The sequence below is a fragment of the Myotis brandtii genome, unplaced genomic scaffold (assembly GCF_000412655.1).
Source record: "Myotis brandtii unplaced genomic scaffold, ASM41265v1 scaffold681, whole genome shotgun sequence".
NCBI classification, from domain to species: Eukaryota; Metazoa; Chordata; class Mammalia; order Chiroptera; family Vespertilionidae; genus Myotis; species Myotis brandtii.
In genome coordinates, this window is record NW_005370660.1 from 1,316,307 (window position 1) to 1,334,652 (window position 18,346).

Genomic DNA, 18,346 nt, shown 5'->3' on the forward strand with positions numbered 1-18,346 from the left:
CATGGAAGGTAGCCAGTGTTCTTCCCTATGTCATCATGCAAATAAGTCTAGGACATTTTCCAACACTCTATGGTGCTTTTTCTTTAAAAAAATATTAAAAAGTATATAAATGACTCAGATTCTGTTCTGAGATAAGTGGTTTTAACTTTTAGTGACTTATCTTCCTGACTTTAAATAGTAGGAAATCCATCTCAGGTGATGGCAATTGCTGTCATGCCTTCATCACCCAGATGTCCTCACCTCCCTAACAGTTACAGTCTGTGAGGGTAGACATTTTTGTTTTATGGTTTAGAATGAATGTGATTGGATACAGGCTAGAGAAGATCCCTCCTCCTCCTCCTCCTCCTCCTCAAAATGATTCTCTGTAGGATTTGTTAGATTTACTGGTGCAAACTACCCATAGAGGAATCTGTTGCACCTTGTATCTTTCAGGTGAATGACTCAAAGTATAGTACTGAGATGAGAAGAGTCAGAACTAAGGACAAAGACATCCTAAAGCAGCACTTTGTAATAAGGGACCAACTAAAATTCCATAAAAATAACACAGAAGAACCCACATGTTCAAAACCTCTTATTTTGGAAACTAGGACAAACCCAGTAGGATTGGTAACACTAATAGTCAGTGGACTACAGAAAGCCGCTTGTATCTGAGAACCTTTAAATCTAGCACACTTCCCGGAATTTATTGACTGGTTTACAAAGTTGGATATTGTCACAGTTTCAAAAGGTCAAAATAAGGCAGAAAATGTCCATTAGTCATTGATGGTATTCTGTGGGACTGGACAGCAGGCTATACAGGGGAAGAACTGAAGGTAGAGCTGTCCTCCTGGAACGAAGAGCTGTCACCTCCGGATGCCTGCAGAGTGGTTTTAGGCTGCTCTGAAGGTAGAGCTGGGAGAAGGGGCTGGCAGGAGACTTTGGTTCAGTGGTAGACCTTGACTGTAGCCTCGGCTAAATGCTAGCTGAAATGGCGAACAGCCTCTTGGAGAAGTGAGTGTGGTTTGTTACTGGAAATATTCAAATGGAGCTTAAATAACCATCTATATGACAGATTCCTGATTTTAGTACAAGATCGTATCCTCTTGATGACTAAAATCACTTCAAAGGAATTACAAAATAATCCCTTTTAGAAGTAGTAAGAAATTATATGGAACCTTTTTACCCCAAAGCTATGTTTACAAAAAATAGCTCTTTCTCTGTTTAATGCAGAGGCGCTAACTTTGTTAATAAAATCTCCCTGTAAAATTGCAGAGATTATTTTTTGTTAATACTTTTCATCATGGCTACTCAATAACATTCACAGTGGGAGCCTGTATGCAAATGGGGCCTCTGATAAACCTTTTCAGAAAGAATTTGTTTCTAACCTGTCAGAGTTGGATTTCTCACTTCAGCAAAAAAGTAGTTTTTATTCAGTGTGTTACAGGAATGTGTGAGTATATGTGAATGTAGTGTAAATGACCACTATAGATTATCTATTCCTTGTTAAATAGCTTTAATGAAATCAACTACTTGTGTTTGCACCAAAGTACATTGGAATCCACAGGTTTTATGTAGTGCTTTCGCTAGAATACAAAATTATTAGAGGGAAACGAAAAACTAGATTGACTATATAAGATTTAAAATGGTTTTGAAGCCATTTTTATGGGAACATTCAGCTTTGGGCATGACAGAAGCAAGGAGGAAGCCCAAAAGGGAGGCATTGAGAAAATTCAGAATGAAATATATAAAAAGGTAACACTGCTCTTACAAAACCTACCTGCAGAGGGAGCTGTTGCGCCATGTGTCTTCCAGGTGGAAGACTGGAAATATATCTCTGATTTAAAAATTTTGTTTATCCGAAGAGAACATATACTGCTTATAAGATTAGCAGGCAAATATGCTAATCATTTTATCATCTTCCAAAAAAAACGACAAATATTGAAGTTAATTTGCAGTGTGATTATTACAAATTGATTTCTATTCCATGGAGTACTGCTTAATAAAATTGTTTTTCATCCCAGTTGAGCAGACGTTGATTCATATAATTGAATTCTATCTTGAACGAATTGTAAATGGCATCCTGTATTCTTTAATGTGCCACGTGGTTTTAAAGCGGGCAATCTGGACTTTGCCGTGGCTCCAGTAAATATTGGCATAATCTCAGTGACACTGGTGACATCTTTTTCACACAGTGACCTTTCGGCATTAAATGTTTACACATTTCATTAACTGAATTTTTGGTTTTTGCAATAACGTGTCTCATTTCTACCTGTATTGTGCAACATTCTGGTAATTGTTAATACTTTTCATCATGGCTACTCAATAACATTCACAGTGGGAGCCTGTATGCAAATGGGGCCTCTGATAAACCTTTTCAGAAAGAATTTGTTTCTAACCTGTCAGAGTTGGATTTCTCACTTCAGCAAAAAAGTAGTTTTTATTCAGTGTGTTACAGGAATGTGTGAGTATATGTGAATGTAGTGTAAATGACCACTATAGATTATCTATCCCTTGTTAAATAGCTTTAATGAAATCAACTACTTGTGTTTGCACCAAAGTACATTGGAATCCACAGGTTTTATGTAGTGCTTTCACTAGAATACAAAATTATTAGAGGGAAACAGAAAGCTAGATGACTATATAAGATTTAAAATGGTTTTGAAGCCATTTTTATGGGAACATTCAGCTTTGGGCATGACAGAAGCAAGGAGGAAGCCCAAAAGGGAGGCATTGAGAAAATTCAGAATGAAATATATAAAAAGGTAACACTGCTCTTACAAAACCTACCTGCAGAGGGAGCTGTTGCGCCATGTGTCTTCCAGGTGGAAGACTGGAAATATATCTCTGATTTAAAAATTTTGTTTATCCGAAGAGAACATATACTGCTTATAAGATTAGCAGGCAAATATGCTAATCATTTTCTCATCTTCCAAAAAAACGACAAATACTGAAGTTAATTTGCAGTGTGATTATTACAAATTGATTTCTATTCCATGGAGTACTGCTTAATAAAATTGTTTTTCATCCCAGTTGAGCAGACGTTGATTCATATAATTGAATTCTATCTTGAACGAATTGTAAATGGCATCCTGTATTCTTTAATGTGCCACGTGGTTTTAAAGCGGGCAATCTGGACTTTGCCGTGGCTCCAGTAAATATTGGCATAATCTCAGTGACACTGGTGAAATCTTTTTCACACAGTGACCTTTCGGCATTAAATGTTTACACATTTCATTAACTGAATTTTTGGTTTTTGCAATAACGTGTCTCATTTCTACCTGTATTGTGCAACATTCTGGTAAGTCATGTCTCATTCTGGAATTTTGAAAAGAAGTTAGATTTACTCTCAGGAAATCTGTCGTGCTCCATGCAACTCACCTCTTCCAACACAGCTGACAATATTCATGCATGCATGCAACAGACATGCCTAAAAGATTTACTCTGTGCCAGACATAGGGTACAGTATTGAATGTACAAATGAAGAGCAAAATAGACACATCTCTGCCCTCATGGAACTGCTAATCTATTGGGGACAGACAATAAGATACTGTCTTGGTACAAACTCCACTTTAAAAAGGTATTTTGAATGCTTTAACTATTGCTGTTATAATCTTTCTCGGAAAGCAACTTGGTCCCCTAGGAAAGCTGTCTGTATACCAGGAGCGATCGGTGGACCCTAAATAACACTGAATTGAATACATGCTGATACAGAAAGCTGGGAATTGTCTTGTGTTGCTATTTTCCAATTTTGTTCAGAAGAATCATGGGGTTTCAGAGCCCTGCTGGGCATTTTATATTTTTGCAATTTCATTTCTGTGGCATTTTTATTTCTATTCTACGCTGACAGGCTCGACTATGTCAGCAAAGGTCAGTATATTTGCTTTTGCTTTTTAAATTTTATCAATAAGATTCTGGTTTGCAGTGCTTATTAAGCAGTTGGACTAGATATTGGTGATTTCGGAGTAATGATTTTATTTGAGAACTTCAACCTAACTGGCCTGGTTTAGGAAGCTGACCTGAATATTGGAGCTAAAGAAAATTATGAATGTATCATTAGACACGTTTTCTTCAATGAAGAACTAGCAATCAAGTTAACATTTATTTCCATTTCGGGCTTTTTTCTGTTGGTTTCATCTTCTTTGATGTTTTTCATCTTTATAGGTAGCATTACTCTGGTTTTTCATATTGATATTGATGTTTGCAGGCAGGTGTGCACTTTTCTGAGTTTGAATCGATGGGAAGGAATTCAATTCTTCTAATACTAAATCCAGAGGTCTACATGACATCAGCCGATTAGCTACTCTAGAGGAAATTAAATGTACCTCTTAGTATTCCATCAGTGGAACAAATGAGGCCTTTTTTTCAGATCTTGAAAATTTTAAAACAGTAGAATATATAGAATAAATGGATTAGTTGCCCAGCTGCAATAGTGACTTGATAGCCACTCAAACTAATGTCTTTGGGTTCATCATGGGTAGTAGCCTGTATAGATGATATATTCGCCAAAGTCCTAAGGAGGCATTGTTTTTCCATGTATCTCATTCCACCTCCCATTCCCTTCATAAGTTGTGCACTTTTTCACCCCTGCAAACGCATTTGTGGGTGACAATACGGGAGTAAATTTGGGATGGGTGAGGCTGATGTCCCCTGCATCCTGACTTGGGAAACTTAGAATGCATTGCAGGGCTGCAGGGCTTAGTTTTTAAAGCAATAGAAGAATAAATAATATCAGGATAATGGTTCACATTTGCGTACCAACAATTAGTCAGGCACTGTTCCAAATATTTTACATATTATCTCAATCACAAAAATCCTATGAGATTCGTAGTTATCACAGTTCACTTCCAATATTTACTACACATTTTTTGTGTGTCAATTTAAGAACTTCATCTCTGTGTATAAATTGTTTATATGGAAAATTGTGTTAACATGCAAATAAGCAACATTAACTTTTTGGAGCGTATTTTATCTGTGGGTTTGAGAATTACTCTTAGAATTCAGTATTCTGTTTATGGTATTGAAAGATTCTTTATTATTCCTGCCCTTCTGAGGTCTTAATTTGTAATTACAAGTCCTGGAAAAATTCATTCTTCCTCTTCATATTCCCTTTATTTATTTATGTTTTTAAAGATTTGTTATTGAGTTTTATAGAGAGAGAGGACGAGAGAGAGAGAGAGAGAGAGAGAGAGAGAGAGAGAGAAACATTGAAGCGAGAGTGAAACCTCAATCTGCTGCCTCCTGCATGTCCCCTATGAGGGATCTAGCCCACAACCCGAGCATGTGTCCTGACCGGGAATTGAGCCAGGAACCTTTCAGTGCACAGAATGATGCCCAGCCAACTGAGCCACACTGGCCAGGGCGATATTCCCCTTTTAAAGACAAGGTTGTAAGGATTGTTAAACCTTACAAATAGAAAGGTGAGCAGGATGGCTGAAAGCCTGTCTAGTGCTTTGGTTTTTGTGTAGACAGGGACATATAGTAATACTTACTAGGTACTTGCAAATAGACCTTAAAAAGCAGGCCAATACTAAAATTTCCTTTAAGCAAAATTATCTTTTATTCTATAGAAATTCCTTTAGTGCAACAATCATATTTTTAAGTCTTGTGTGCTTGGCATTATTCTGGACACACATGAATTTTCAAAAAGCCAATTCACTAAGCATTATGAAATCTGAAGAAAGTATCATTCAATAAAGAATGGCAAAGTCATATTTCCATATTATATACATTTGAATTGATATAAACAGGAAGTACTGATAATTCTGCTGCAGTGGCTAGTTATGGACTCTTTTTTTTAAAAATAATTTTTTAAATGTATTGATTTATTTTAGAGAGAGGGAGGAAAGGGGAGAGAAAGAGGAAGGAGGGGAGAGACAGACACAGAAAGTGAAACAACAAGAGATACAGAGAGAAATGTTGATTTGTTGTTCCACATATTTATGTATTCATTGGTTAATTCTTGTGTGTGCCCTGACTGGGGATAGAACCTGCAATCTTAGTGTATCAGGACGATGCTCTAACCAGCTGAGCTACCCAGCCAGGGCCTGCACTCTATCCCTTGACTAAAATAATTTAAAAAATGTTTGACACAGATGATTTTTCTTTTCCTATCCATCCATACATTACAATGGCTATTAAAACTGTATGATTTCTATTTACTCAGTTAACCCAGTGGCAAGGCTATATTATATATATTTATCACTGTCTGTCTCCATTATCATACATGTTTTTTATCAAGAAGATACCTTGAACCATTTAAATGCATTTTTAAGTCCAATAGGTTACCATAATTAGCATTATTTTATAAAGAGAAACTTCCTTTTTAAATGTTAGTAATCATCCTTTTCTATTATTAATAAAATTATTTCTATAAACGTTTTACAAGGCCAAAACAATTCTATAGTATGTAATTATTATGCTGAAGTACCAACAAACTTTTTTTCCTTAATGAAATACAATTTTCCAAAATTCAGTGAGAAATTGAAGACTCATTATCAGGCACTATCCATGCAAGAATGGCAGACTTGGATCGAGGATCCAAGAGAAGAAAGGAAAATGCCCAATGTTGTTTCCATGGTACTAGTAAAAAAGGCTCTAGACTTGGGGTGGATTTGTATTAGACAGCCTGATCCCTATAATCTCACCAAAATAGTATCCTGATTTGTAAAAAATATAATCAGTTCATTTATGGACTCTATTTATCACATTATGCCAAGTTTTTATTGTATTTTAATAATATGAATTGGTTGGGCAAGGGATGGGAGGTAAGGATTAGAGTAGGAAGCCATTACAATAGCCCAGTAAAGAGGAACGAGGGTCTGGATAAGGACAGCGTATGGAAACGTCAGTGGAAACACAGGTTTGAGTGGTGTGTTCACAGGCCTGGAGAGCCAGGCATATGTCGGAGATAAAGGAGGAGACAAAAAGGATGCTGAGGAGGTTTCTATAGTCGAATGCTTTGTACAAGTCTGAGCCACTTCAAGGCTGAAATTTACACAGTGTGGAAAGATTGAATAAGGCTAATAAAAATGAATTTAAAAATCCAAGAAGGCTGTACAGGACTGAATGTAAATGATTCCGATAATGTGGTGTCAGGAAGAAAGGGAAGTTAGGAGACAGAGCCAGTTTTATGGGATAGCGATGAACGGGTTTTTGGACCAGCTGGATGATTCATAGTAGGCAGCATGAACTTCACTAAATTCCCTTTACGTTGGTGTTAGTGACTGGTTATTTCTCTTGGTTTTCATTGAAAGATTTTGAGGTATCTCAAATAAGGGCAGCAGTGATAACATTGCCTTGTAAACTCAACTGATAAAATTCTGGTTCTGCCCAAATTCTACATTTTATATTCTACATTTTAATTTGTTACAATAAACAAATGAACAGCTAGTGATAGGGTCAGATGACGAGTGCTAAAAAATAAATAAAGCATGGTACAAGGACAGAAGAAAACGGAGTGGTAGGTTCTATGTGAGATAGGTTACTCAAGGAAGCCATCTTTATACATGAACTTGGAGCAGACACCTGAAGGGGGTGAGGAGAGCCATGTGGATATCGGGGATCAGTGCTCTAAGAGGAGGGAGGAGCTAGTGCAAAGCCCTGAAGTACATAGAGAGGCGGATAGTGTGGGGGCCAGTGTGGCTAGAGCAGAGTAAACTGGGGGGAAGTTGGAGAGAAAATTGGACAGCAGCGGGCAGAATAACGAAGTTAGGTGACCATAGATTCTGGGGGAGAGGGTAATGAATTCTTTTTAAGGATTTTAAAAATCTCCTTCCCTTAGAGATTAATCTTATGGCCTTTTAAAGAGTGTGCACACTTGTCCCTATTCCACACACATGATGGTGAGTGAAAACCTCGCATTGCACCTCACGACAGTGAAGTGTGACATTGCTATTGATTTCTGGGGAGGTTAACGTTGCCTTTGATGGTGAAGTTACCTATTTCTCTGGCTTCAGCTGTTTTCCTGTTCGCTCTTGGCTAAAGCCTATTTTATGCTTTTACTCTGGACATGCTTGTTCCTAGCTCAGGACTTTTGCACCTGCGTTCCTTCTGCTTGAAACTCACTTTTAGCTCTTTAAACAGCTGTGTCCTTTTTGTCACATAGTTCTTGCATTCTACATCAACTCCTTAATAACCATTATGTAGGTTTGGCAGAAAATTTATAAAGATATTTGGGAAAACAGAGAGGATATCTACTTATCCTAAATTATTTCTCTCTGGCATTCTGTACAGCTGTGTTCCTGAACCAAATTAAAGGCAACTTTAATTTTCAAGTGGTTACTGTTAAAGGGGCAGGCAACTTGTAGAAAAGAGAAACGAGGTGATTCAGTGGTGGTTTGGGATATTGGGAAAGCCCACACTGTCTAGGGCTGCTTTAAGAGGCAAATGGAAGAAGGGGAAATACAGCTTACCCACGACTTTCTTGCTATTTGGTATCATGGTTAGTAAAAATATATATATGCTAAGAATGAAGTGCTTGACGAAAAAATGAACGTGTTCATAGTAAATATCCTGTTCTTGTCAACAGCTCTTATGAACTGCAATAACATACTTCCGGTTAGCATTATCTCCTTGTTAATTATATAGCTGTGTCAGCAGCCTTTGCTTGTATTTTGGGAAGAGGGGAAAGTACATTATAGATTAGCACTACATTCATCTCAGTCCCAGGGAAAGAAGTCAGGTGGAGGCAACTGGCAAACACTGTTGTTTTGTTTTTCAAGGGGTAGGTATATTGGGTGTTGTCTTATGACTCCATCCATATTCTGTACATCTCCCCAGAAACACAGAAGGGTTTGTGTACTGTATCCCCAGTGCTGTTGGGTAGGAGAGGACTGGCCTAACTGGGGCTGATGTTCATGCTGAGCTACAGCAGTATCCATTATAGACCGGAAATATCCAAAAATGCTCCCATAGGATATAGGCAATTTAGGGAAAAGCCAATACATTTGGGAAACTCTGGGTTAAGTAAGGTTTCTTTCTTACAGGACTTCTCAGAACCTTTAGGAAAACAAACATAGTGATTGTGAACCAACCAAGAGGGACTAATGTATAGCTTGTTTCTTAAATGTGTTTGACCATAGAGACTTTTTTCTAAGATGAGTCTTGAGTGAAATACTTTTAGAAAAGGTGGTCTAGACAAATGCTGTGGGTGGTCAGTTAGCTATCTAGAACTGTAACAGGCAGAGAAAACTGCAGCTCTAACAATCCTCCACCATCCAATCCTCCTCCACCTCTCAACTCTTTTAATTCATATACTTTGCAATTTTCCCCAAGGGCACACTTCTAGCTTCCAGGTACATTGCTGACTTAGTATGTGGGGTTGGGGAACCTTTTTTCAGCCAATGGCCATTTTGATATTTAAAAGGTTATTTGGGGGCCATACAAAATTATCAACGTAAAAATTAGCCTGCTATATTTGGTCAAACATTTAATTAATTCACCCCTAATGCCTTGGCAGGGCCAGACCAAATGATTTCACGGGCCTTATATGGCCAGCGGGCTAGCTGTTCCCCACCCCTGGAATAGAGGACTGAAGGGTCAGGACCCCTATAGCCAAATATTAAACATTGGTTACTTGCAAATGTATTATATATGTCTCAGGGAATATCGTCAAACCTATGGCACCTGCGTGACGTGAAGTTTAGACCTTCAAGCAAGCAGACTTTAGCATCCATTTCATCAGAGTCAGAGGATGTTGAAGGATGTCGAAATAGAGGCTGCAGAATTCTCTGTTATTCTTCAAAGGACACTATAACTCTTTTAGGTGAAGGCAATGTACACTTACTGAGTCAGCAGTCCAACATGGAGACTCATGTCCCACCTTATAACATCCACATATAATTCCAGGTGCTAGCCATTACTGAACCTTCTGGTGTTTTGAACATCCTGATCAACACTGCTGCAGTAGGCATTTTCAGGTTCAGATCTACTCCAGGGAAACCCTTGGGCAAAGGAATAAGCTTTCAGGGTTTCTTGGGTGTTGGCCTATTCAGAGGTCTCTTAGGGGACACAATTTATGTTACTTATTTATACCCCAGTACATCTCAGACTTTGTAGTCTTACATAAAGACCCATAGCTTACTTAAAATCTATTGGTGAATGAGAGAAAATTTGTACAACCAAAGTAAGATCAAGGAAAAGTTAATGTAAATAGAATAAGTCAGGAGTAAGATTATTCATGTCACATTTAATACCAATAATTCCTAGACTATACACATTTTATTCCACAGGTTAAATACATTACTAATATGAATATTAATGTATCACTTTGGTGAGACAGACAGTACTAAGTGAAAACTAATTCCTCAAAGCTGGATGAATGCAGATCCCTTACAGGTATTTAAGCATCATCCAGAAAAGTAAATTGAAACTGATTATGGAAATTTCCCAAGCTGAAAATTTTATAAAGTTGTATACTTCACATAATTTCAACCTGTATCATTTAAAAAGATTTTTAAACATTGCCAAAAGATGAAGATACTATTTGAAGAATAATCTTAATAAAATATAGCTCAATTATCTTTTGATAATCATGTTTCATGGCCATTAAATTCCTTTATGTGGGATATTTTAGAAACTACACTGTACTTTCAAATATATGTATGGGGTTCCTTTAAGAGACTCAAATCTCAGTTGACCTCATTGATATGGTATATTATGCTCTCAGTGGCAATAAATATTTAAAATCTGAAAAAAAGTGCTCATGGATGGATCAAAGCCTCCATTTGCATTTCTTCTATTAACTAAAACGATTCTAATTTTGCCCTGGCTGGGTAGCTCAGTTGGTTAGAGTATCGTCCCGATACACCAAGGTTTCATGTTCAGTCTCAGGTCAGGGCACATACAAGAATCAACCAATGAATACATAAATAAGTGGAACAACACACTGATGTTTCTCTCTCTCAAATACATTTTTAAAAAATATTCCAATTTCAAAACATTCTCCGCAGGTCTTGGTTATCAAAAGAGCAGGGAAGGATAATTGACAAATTATATACTTTTTCTTCCTTTCATGAGATTGTCTTGATGTCTTGGCTATTCCAGTTGAAAGCTCTAGGCCACATTTCAGCTCAGATTAACCGTGCTTTGATTCTTCTCTTCCTAACATCCTCGCCAATTACTCTGTTTTTCACGTTTGTATACTTTTTTAAAGTGGCGACAGACAATTAGACTGGTAAGAGTTCTTGTAAATGGTCCCAGCACGGGAAGTCTCACCTCTTTCCAGAGCATGCACAGTGAGCAGGAGAAACAGGATCCTCTTCATTTCCCGGCTGGCAAGTCCTACAGCACCCTGTTTCCTGCAGGTAACCCAGAAAAAAATGGCAGCTAAGAGTAACCAGTTCCCTTTTAGTAAGCTTCCCGACTATGAGCTAATCAATCATTAATCTCTATACAGAAGCCAGGGCATCCTTGGCCCGCAGAGATAAAATAATATCAATATCAAGGTAAATAGACACCCTGGCGAAAATGTGACACATGACAGCATTTCTAATCATTAACTTGGTCAAACTGCAGAAGAGTCAGTGTATACATAGCTTACTTTCCACTGCTGCTTTTTACTAAAAATTTCTAGTGTCCTAGTGGGTACATTTCCCCTTTCTTTATAGGGTTGCGTGCCTCTTTTGCACATCTCTACCCTTTTCCTGTGTGAATGGAACCTTGGAGGTTATTTCTCTCTTTCTATCTCTCCCTCTCTCCATTCCTCCATCCTGCCCCTCCCTCTCTGTTTAAACCTACTACAAATAAGTATTACCTCAAAATATTTCACATTAGGTGTTTTAAATAATAAGAAAAAAGAGTGAGAAGCCAATTTATCATAATTACTCAAATCCATAATTTCAATGCTATAAAATTTATTTAAGGTGTTGGGATAGTACTTTGTGTGCAATATTACACTTTTTTGAAGCTACTAACATCTTAGAAAACAACAACAACAAAACCCTGAAGTGAGGCAAATAACTGGAGAGGTTAAAAGACTTGCCCCAACTCACAAAAGTTAATGGTGAATTTTGGACTTCTACGGCTAAGTTAAAAGTTCTTTCTACTAACACTATACAACTGGTATATTGTAGGGTACGTAACCAGAGATCTCACAGTGGCCGTGTAGAACATGGGACTCAATATCTTCATTTTACAGAAGAGGGAACAAAGCCCCAGATAGATTCTGTGACTTGCCCAGAGAGCGCAGGTGTATTCCAATCATTCACATCCTTCATCAGAATCAGGTCAGCTCCTGCTCCTTGCAGGGGTCCTCTTTTCTGGAAACAGGGTCAGGTAGGGTTGGGATATACAGGCTCTAGAGTCAAATCCTCACCCAGCCCTTATTGGCTGTGTAACCTTGGGAAATTATTTTCTCTTTCTAAGCCTCATTTTTCTCACAGGCAAAATGGTGATAACTCAGTATTTTTTGGTCACAAGATTATTGTGAGTTTCAGACAATCCATGTGCAGATTTACCATAACATCGAACACATGATAACATGCATTGATGCCATCCGTAGTCTTTATTCTAGTTACTATCAGTGTCTTCACTGACCTTCCAAATTGATATCTGAGAAGATCATTGGCACCAATGAAACTTAGAAATATCACAGATAAGCGACCTAGAAATCCATGAACAATTTAGTGGCCAAGGATTAACTGTGTAGGAGAGGCCATCCAAATCTCAATACACTGCACAAAGCAGTTACAGTTTTAGTGAGATCCTCCATCTACATTGAAGATACTTGGGTGTTAGGTTCAGAAAATAGAGCTCATTTAGTTGGTAGCTAAGCAAAGCAAAGGTATCCCGTAAGGTCAATGGCAGCCTGTAACGTAAAGGAGATCTTGCGAGAGGAAATAATGGGCAAATAGTTTTGTTGTTAGGATCATCTTCCTGCCTACAAATCTAAACTTTTTCCTTTGCTAAACTTCTGGTTTACTGTGCAAATTAATTTTAAAATGTTTTAGTTTGACTATAAATTATTTGGAAACAAACTCTAAACAAGTGTCAGAGTTTCAAAATAATTAAGAAATCCAGAACTCAGAGAATAACTGTTAACACCTTATAGTTTTATTTTTATTTAAGATGATACAATATATGTACTTTGTAGGTTTTTATTCAGCAGTTGAAATTTCAGTCATCTTCTGATGATTAATTCATTCAGACATACAGCTAACTGTTCCCTATGATTTTGCTAAAAAGTTTAAGTCCAGCCTGTTTTTTTTACTTTTAAAAAATTATGACTTTATCTCTGCTTTTGCAACAACATCTACCACTTTGGTTTAATGATAAGTTGCATGTAGCAAGAATTGCAACATCTCATTTAGGTATACTCTTGAGAAATCTCTACACTAGCTGACAAGTGCATTCTTTTGGCTGAATTTATCTTTTTCTAACTGAAAATTGGCACTCACATGCTAGTAGCTAAATGGATGAACCTTTCCTCAGTCCTATTTATGTAATTCTCCTTAGTTTTTCAAATGTTGATTTCTTGTATTGATACTAAAACTGGGGAAAAATTATAATTGGCCTAAGTGAAAAGTCTCATGTTGCAATGACTACTCTAGTAAATTAGATGAAAGGGGAAAAACAAATAAAAAAGACCAAGTCCAATATTCTGACACTATGTTACAAGCCGTACTTGCAGCAACTCAGAAATTTATTACAGAAATAGATTTTTAAAGAATTATTAAATATTTAAGCTGTGGGATTTTGCAGGAATTGTTTAGCACATGAAGAACTGATTTGAAGTGGTCTTCCTCTTCTTTATCTTTCTTGCCACTGGCTTCAGAAGAAATTTAGGTTGTTTCCCTCCTAAACAAGGCGAGTTCTAGGCAAAATCATGAAACAAAGCCCATCTTTAGTTCTTTTCCTATCACATTTTTCTCTTCTTACCAAAGCTGCTTAGAAATTCTTGCATTATAGTATTGCTGCCCTGTATGTGGTGAGTCTTTTTTCTCTGATTTTATCCAAGATCGGTTTTCAATAGTTATTCTCTGTATATAGAGTTCATTTTATATCTGTCTCGATAAGTATTCATTAAACTTGTATCTATTATGTCTGTGTTTTTCTCCAATGTTGTAAAATGTTCAGCTGTTATTTTTGAAGGACTTTTCCGTGTCATTCTCACGCTTCTCTTTGGGACTTTAATTACACATGCTCCCAGTAGTTTATTAGACTATTTGATATTATCCCACATGTCTCTGAGATTCTATTCAGTTTCTTTAACCCTTGTTCTCTCTGTTATTCAGTTTGGATAATTCCTATTCATTAATCTGAGTTGATTCTTCTTCTAATATCATTCAATGAATTCAGCATTTTTCAGATTTAGAATTTCTACTTGATATTTTTCATAGTTCTATGTTGCAGCTGAGATTCTGTTTATTCATTAAGACTATGATTGCTTTGAAATTTTCAAACATATTCTTTAGATCTCTTTACATGAAAGCTTCTTTGTAGTCTTTGTCAACTATACACTATGTTTGGGTTATCTCAGAGTTGATTTTTATTGACTTATTTTTATCTGAATTATGGGTGACATTTTTATTTCTTTTCATCTTTGGTAATTTTTGTTTCTTTTCATATTTAGTAATACACTGAACAAGCAATGTGAAAACTTGACAGTTTTATATGTTTTAATTTTTTTAATTCCCTATAACATAACAAGTGGTTTTCACATTGTTATTCTCATTCTTGATATTCCAGTTTAATTAGTATTATTCAGACATCCTTTTGACTGAATTGATTGGAGAACAGTCAAATTGCTGCCCAGTTCAGTCAAACTATTCAGAATACTCAAATATGTGACTAAGAAAGGGATCTGATGGGCGCAGTTTTATGTTATACCTAAACTCAAATTTGGTTGGGGAAAAAAAGAACTAGAAATGTTGTTTTCTGGTAATAGAGAAACTTTTATTCTCATTCTTTTTCTGACCTACTTTCTTTAAAAAAATGGAATCTATGATTATTATAAAGTACACTTATGATTTTCACTTCAAATGTGGAGATTTTAAACAGGAGGTTAATGCATAATTAATGGTAATAAATAACTTTACATATTCCTTTTTTGTTGTATTCAAGTTACTTCCATGTGAATGCTATACAAAGTTGCACTCTGAAAAAGGAGTCCAGTTAAATATAAAAGAATACAGTGCAATACAAACACTGGCAATGTATATGTGTATATATATATATATAGTTTTACTTTGAATATCTGGGACTCTATTGCATTTCCACAAAGAAAATTTGGTGTAAATTTATAGCTCTTAGAAAAAAAGTTTTTTAAAATATATATTTTTATGGATTTCAGAGAGAAAGGGAGAGGGAGAGAAAGATATAGAAACATCAATGATGAGAGAGAATCATTGACTGGCTTCCTCCTGCAACTGAGCCAGAACCCAGGCATGTGCCCTTGACTGGAATCGAACCTGGGACCGTTCAGTCTGCAGGCCAATGCTCTATCCACTGAGCCAAACCAGCTAGGGCGAAAAGAAGTTTTTATGACAATAAAAAGCATGGACTTTGGTTATAGGTAAATAGGTGTATGCAAGCTTTACTAATTAACTCCAATGAATACAATGACAATGTGTTTAATAACAGTTCAAATGGAAAATTTATTTAAAGCATCTAGCCAAACACAAACATTCAATTCAAAATATACATACATAATGTAACTACTTTTTTTTTTTTTTTAGAATAAACTGGTTTTTTTTTTCTCAACCATGGCAAATTCATGTGTAATGTGTTAAATTTTTGATTCTACAAATCTTGACTGATATAACAAGTCAGAAGAAGAAATAAAATAAAATAGTTTTTAAAAGGTAGGCATTTTATTTTATAACTTTACCAAATCTGTAGCCATGTGGCATAAGTATAGTAACACATTGTTCATATCATATTTTCTGTTATATTGCCAATTATAGTAATTAGACTAGCATTGATAACAGTATTTATTCATTCAAATATTTTTATTGATTTAGACACTGTTCTAAGTTTTGGGACAAAGTAATGAAAATGCAGACAAAAACATTTGCCCTCATAGAATGTAATTCTAATGAATATAATAATAATAATGTTTTAATAAATGTTAAGTAGTTATATCTTAAGTAGTTATATGTTAAGTAGTAATAATTGCTTTCTGATGTGAACATTTTTAGTAGGTCTCTGTGCGGATGATTTATGCCAGGTACACTGGTAGAAACCTGCTAAGCCCATGTACTTCTAAATTGTGTAGGGCATATTTATTCAGATACAATTATATAATTTTTAATTTTAAGGATAATTGAGCCACCATTTACCCAAGGAAAATTGTTTCATAATGAGCAGTCCACCCCAATGCAATTTGTTTTTTTAAAGTTTTGCACTTCTTTTATTAAAAAAGCCACTGACTACCAAAGAGAATTAGACTTGTGATTCTGCTGTATTATTTTTTTTTCTAGTCCATAAAAATAGTTCTAAATCACAAAAGTAAAAAGTAGAACAGTAATGGGCAGTAAAAAAAAGGTAAATAAATATACACATGGATTTAGCAGCAGGTAGAACAGGAATCTCCACATGAAAAGTGTATAAACATTAGATGATGTAGCTCTTTTTTTGGTGGTGGTAGTGGAGGAGGGGTTGGCTAACAATAAGAAAAAGAAAAGAATTGCCATTTTTCCTTGTTATCACCTTTTTTTCTCTTTCAACACTTATATTACCTCCATGATATATTACCTAAGATGTGTACAATGCTGAAGAATGTACATTAATTTTTCTCAGATTACCCCAAAGATGGGTTATTGTTGTTCTCACATATGCATTATAAAGTTTACAAATAAGGAATTTAGAATTCCTACTAAGAAGATTCCTGATTTATTGTATAATCAGAGAAGTGGTGAAGATTATTTTCAAATATAATTTTTCTTTAACTATAGACTCCATGATTTGGGTCATTCTTAAATTTACTCCAAGGTTGTCAAATTCCAATGCAAACAGTTGGCATTTAACAATAATTCTCAATGAACTAGCCAAAAAAATGTCCAATACTGCATAGTCACATTAGTAATGGCTCTATTCCTACACTATGGCTGTTGTGTTCTAAACGTTCTTTGCTTAGCAACTTGGACTGTGTAGATTAATTAATACAACTATTTTTTCCCATTTTTTGAGGGAGGGGGGTTCAATGTCATACAAGTAGGCAATGGATCCATATGCAATGCAGCTAAAAAACATTAACTAGGAGTGAGAGCTTAACATTTGCTATGTACTAGGCTGGACGCTTTACATAAAATTCCTCATTTAATCTTTATAAGAGCATGTTAAGAATGTGATATCCCTTTTCTTGTAGGTGAGAAAACTGAGTTTTAGCGTTTTCTAATAAATTACTAGTAAATTTTAAAATCAAGCATTTTAAGACAAGTGATCTGCTATCAGCAAGTAAGCAATGACTGTAAATGAGACATATTTTCCATAAGACTATTTGCAATTATATTTAGCACTCTTCTGGCTATTAAAATGCAAGTTCATTTAAAAGAACTGAATTAAGAATAGTTATCAAGAATGGGAGATTTTGATACATTTTTTTGGTAGTAAAAAAGGGTTGCATACTTGAAAAAGACATAAAATTAGAAGTTGGCAATATTGATCTTGGGGTCATTGGCTTAGAGTTAAGCCAATTTAGCACTTTTCTCATAAAACAAAACAAAACACTGTATGGCTATAGTTTCAGCATAACTGGCCATGTTGGATATGCAAGCTTTTTGTCTTAAGAGGGATAAAAAAATTGGAGCACTATTGCCAACTCCTTTATCTCTACTTTATTTCAAATACATTCCAGGTTAACCTGTGCTAAAGAACAACCCCGGAGTCATTATTTAAATTTTCTATGTCTTCTGTAAATACAGGCTGGTTGAACCTATATTTGAGCCTTTCTTGGTCCCTAATGTCCGTCTGCTATTGAGACTTCATGGAGATTGACAGCCTGGAAAGTGTGTGCTTCATAAAGCAGGATAAAATGTTTCCGTTCACTGTTACTTGATAGTGAAGGGTCCTATACCTACCTACTTAGTAGGTGAGATACATACTTTTTAATTTTATTCCATTCAGAATTCAACTGTGAGCAGCATTGCTCACTTATTAATCTGTTCTTTTACTCATGTTTCAATTTGTTTTTTACTCAGATATTTGCTCAGCACTTGCTATGATCAAACACGCCCTGTCCTTGGCCTCCTGGAGTGTACAGATTGATCCTGTTATGTATTTAACGGGGTGGGTGGTACCCCCAGCTAGTGTTTACCGGGCTCTTCAGACTTCCTTTCCTTTCAGGAACGTGACCTGCCCTGGACACTGCTGGTGCCCTACGTCATCCTTTCAGTGCCCCTCCCTCCCCACACCCTCTGCTGTAGAAACT

The 18,346-nt window shown here is 36.0% G+C and overlaps 1 protein-coding gene across 2 annotated transcripts in view; it reads right to left on the reverse strand.

Annotated features, from left to right (window-relative positions):
* Positions 1-11,299, reverse strand: part of GC (group-specific component (vitamin D binding protein)) — a 41,346-nt gene extending 30,047 nt beyond the window's left edge. For both annotated transcript variants that reach the window (XM_005881633.1, XM_005881634.2), the window contains exon 1: positions 11,194-11,299. In XM_005881633.1, the coding sequence (XP_005881695.1) occupies positions 11,194-11,242 (49 nt within the window). In that variant the 5' untranslated portion in view covers positions 11,243-11,299. The remainder of the gene's footprint in view (positions 1-11,193) is intronic.
* Between the last annotated feature and the right edge of the window lie 7,047 nt (positions 11,300-18,346).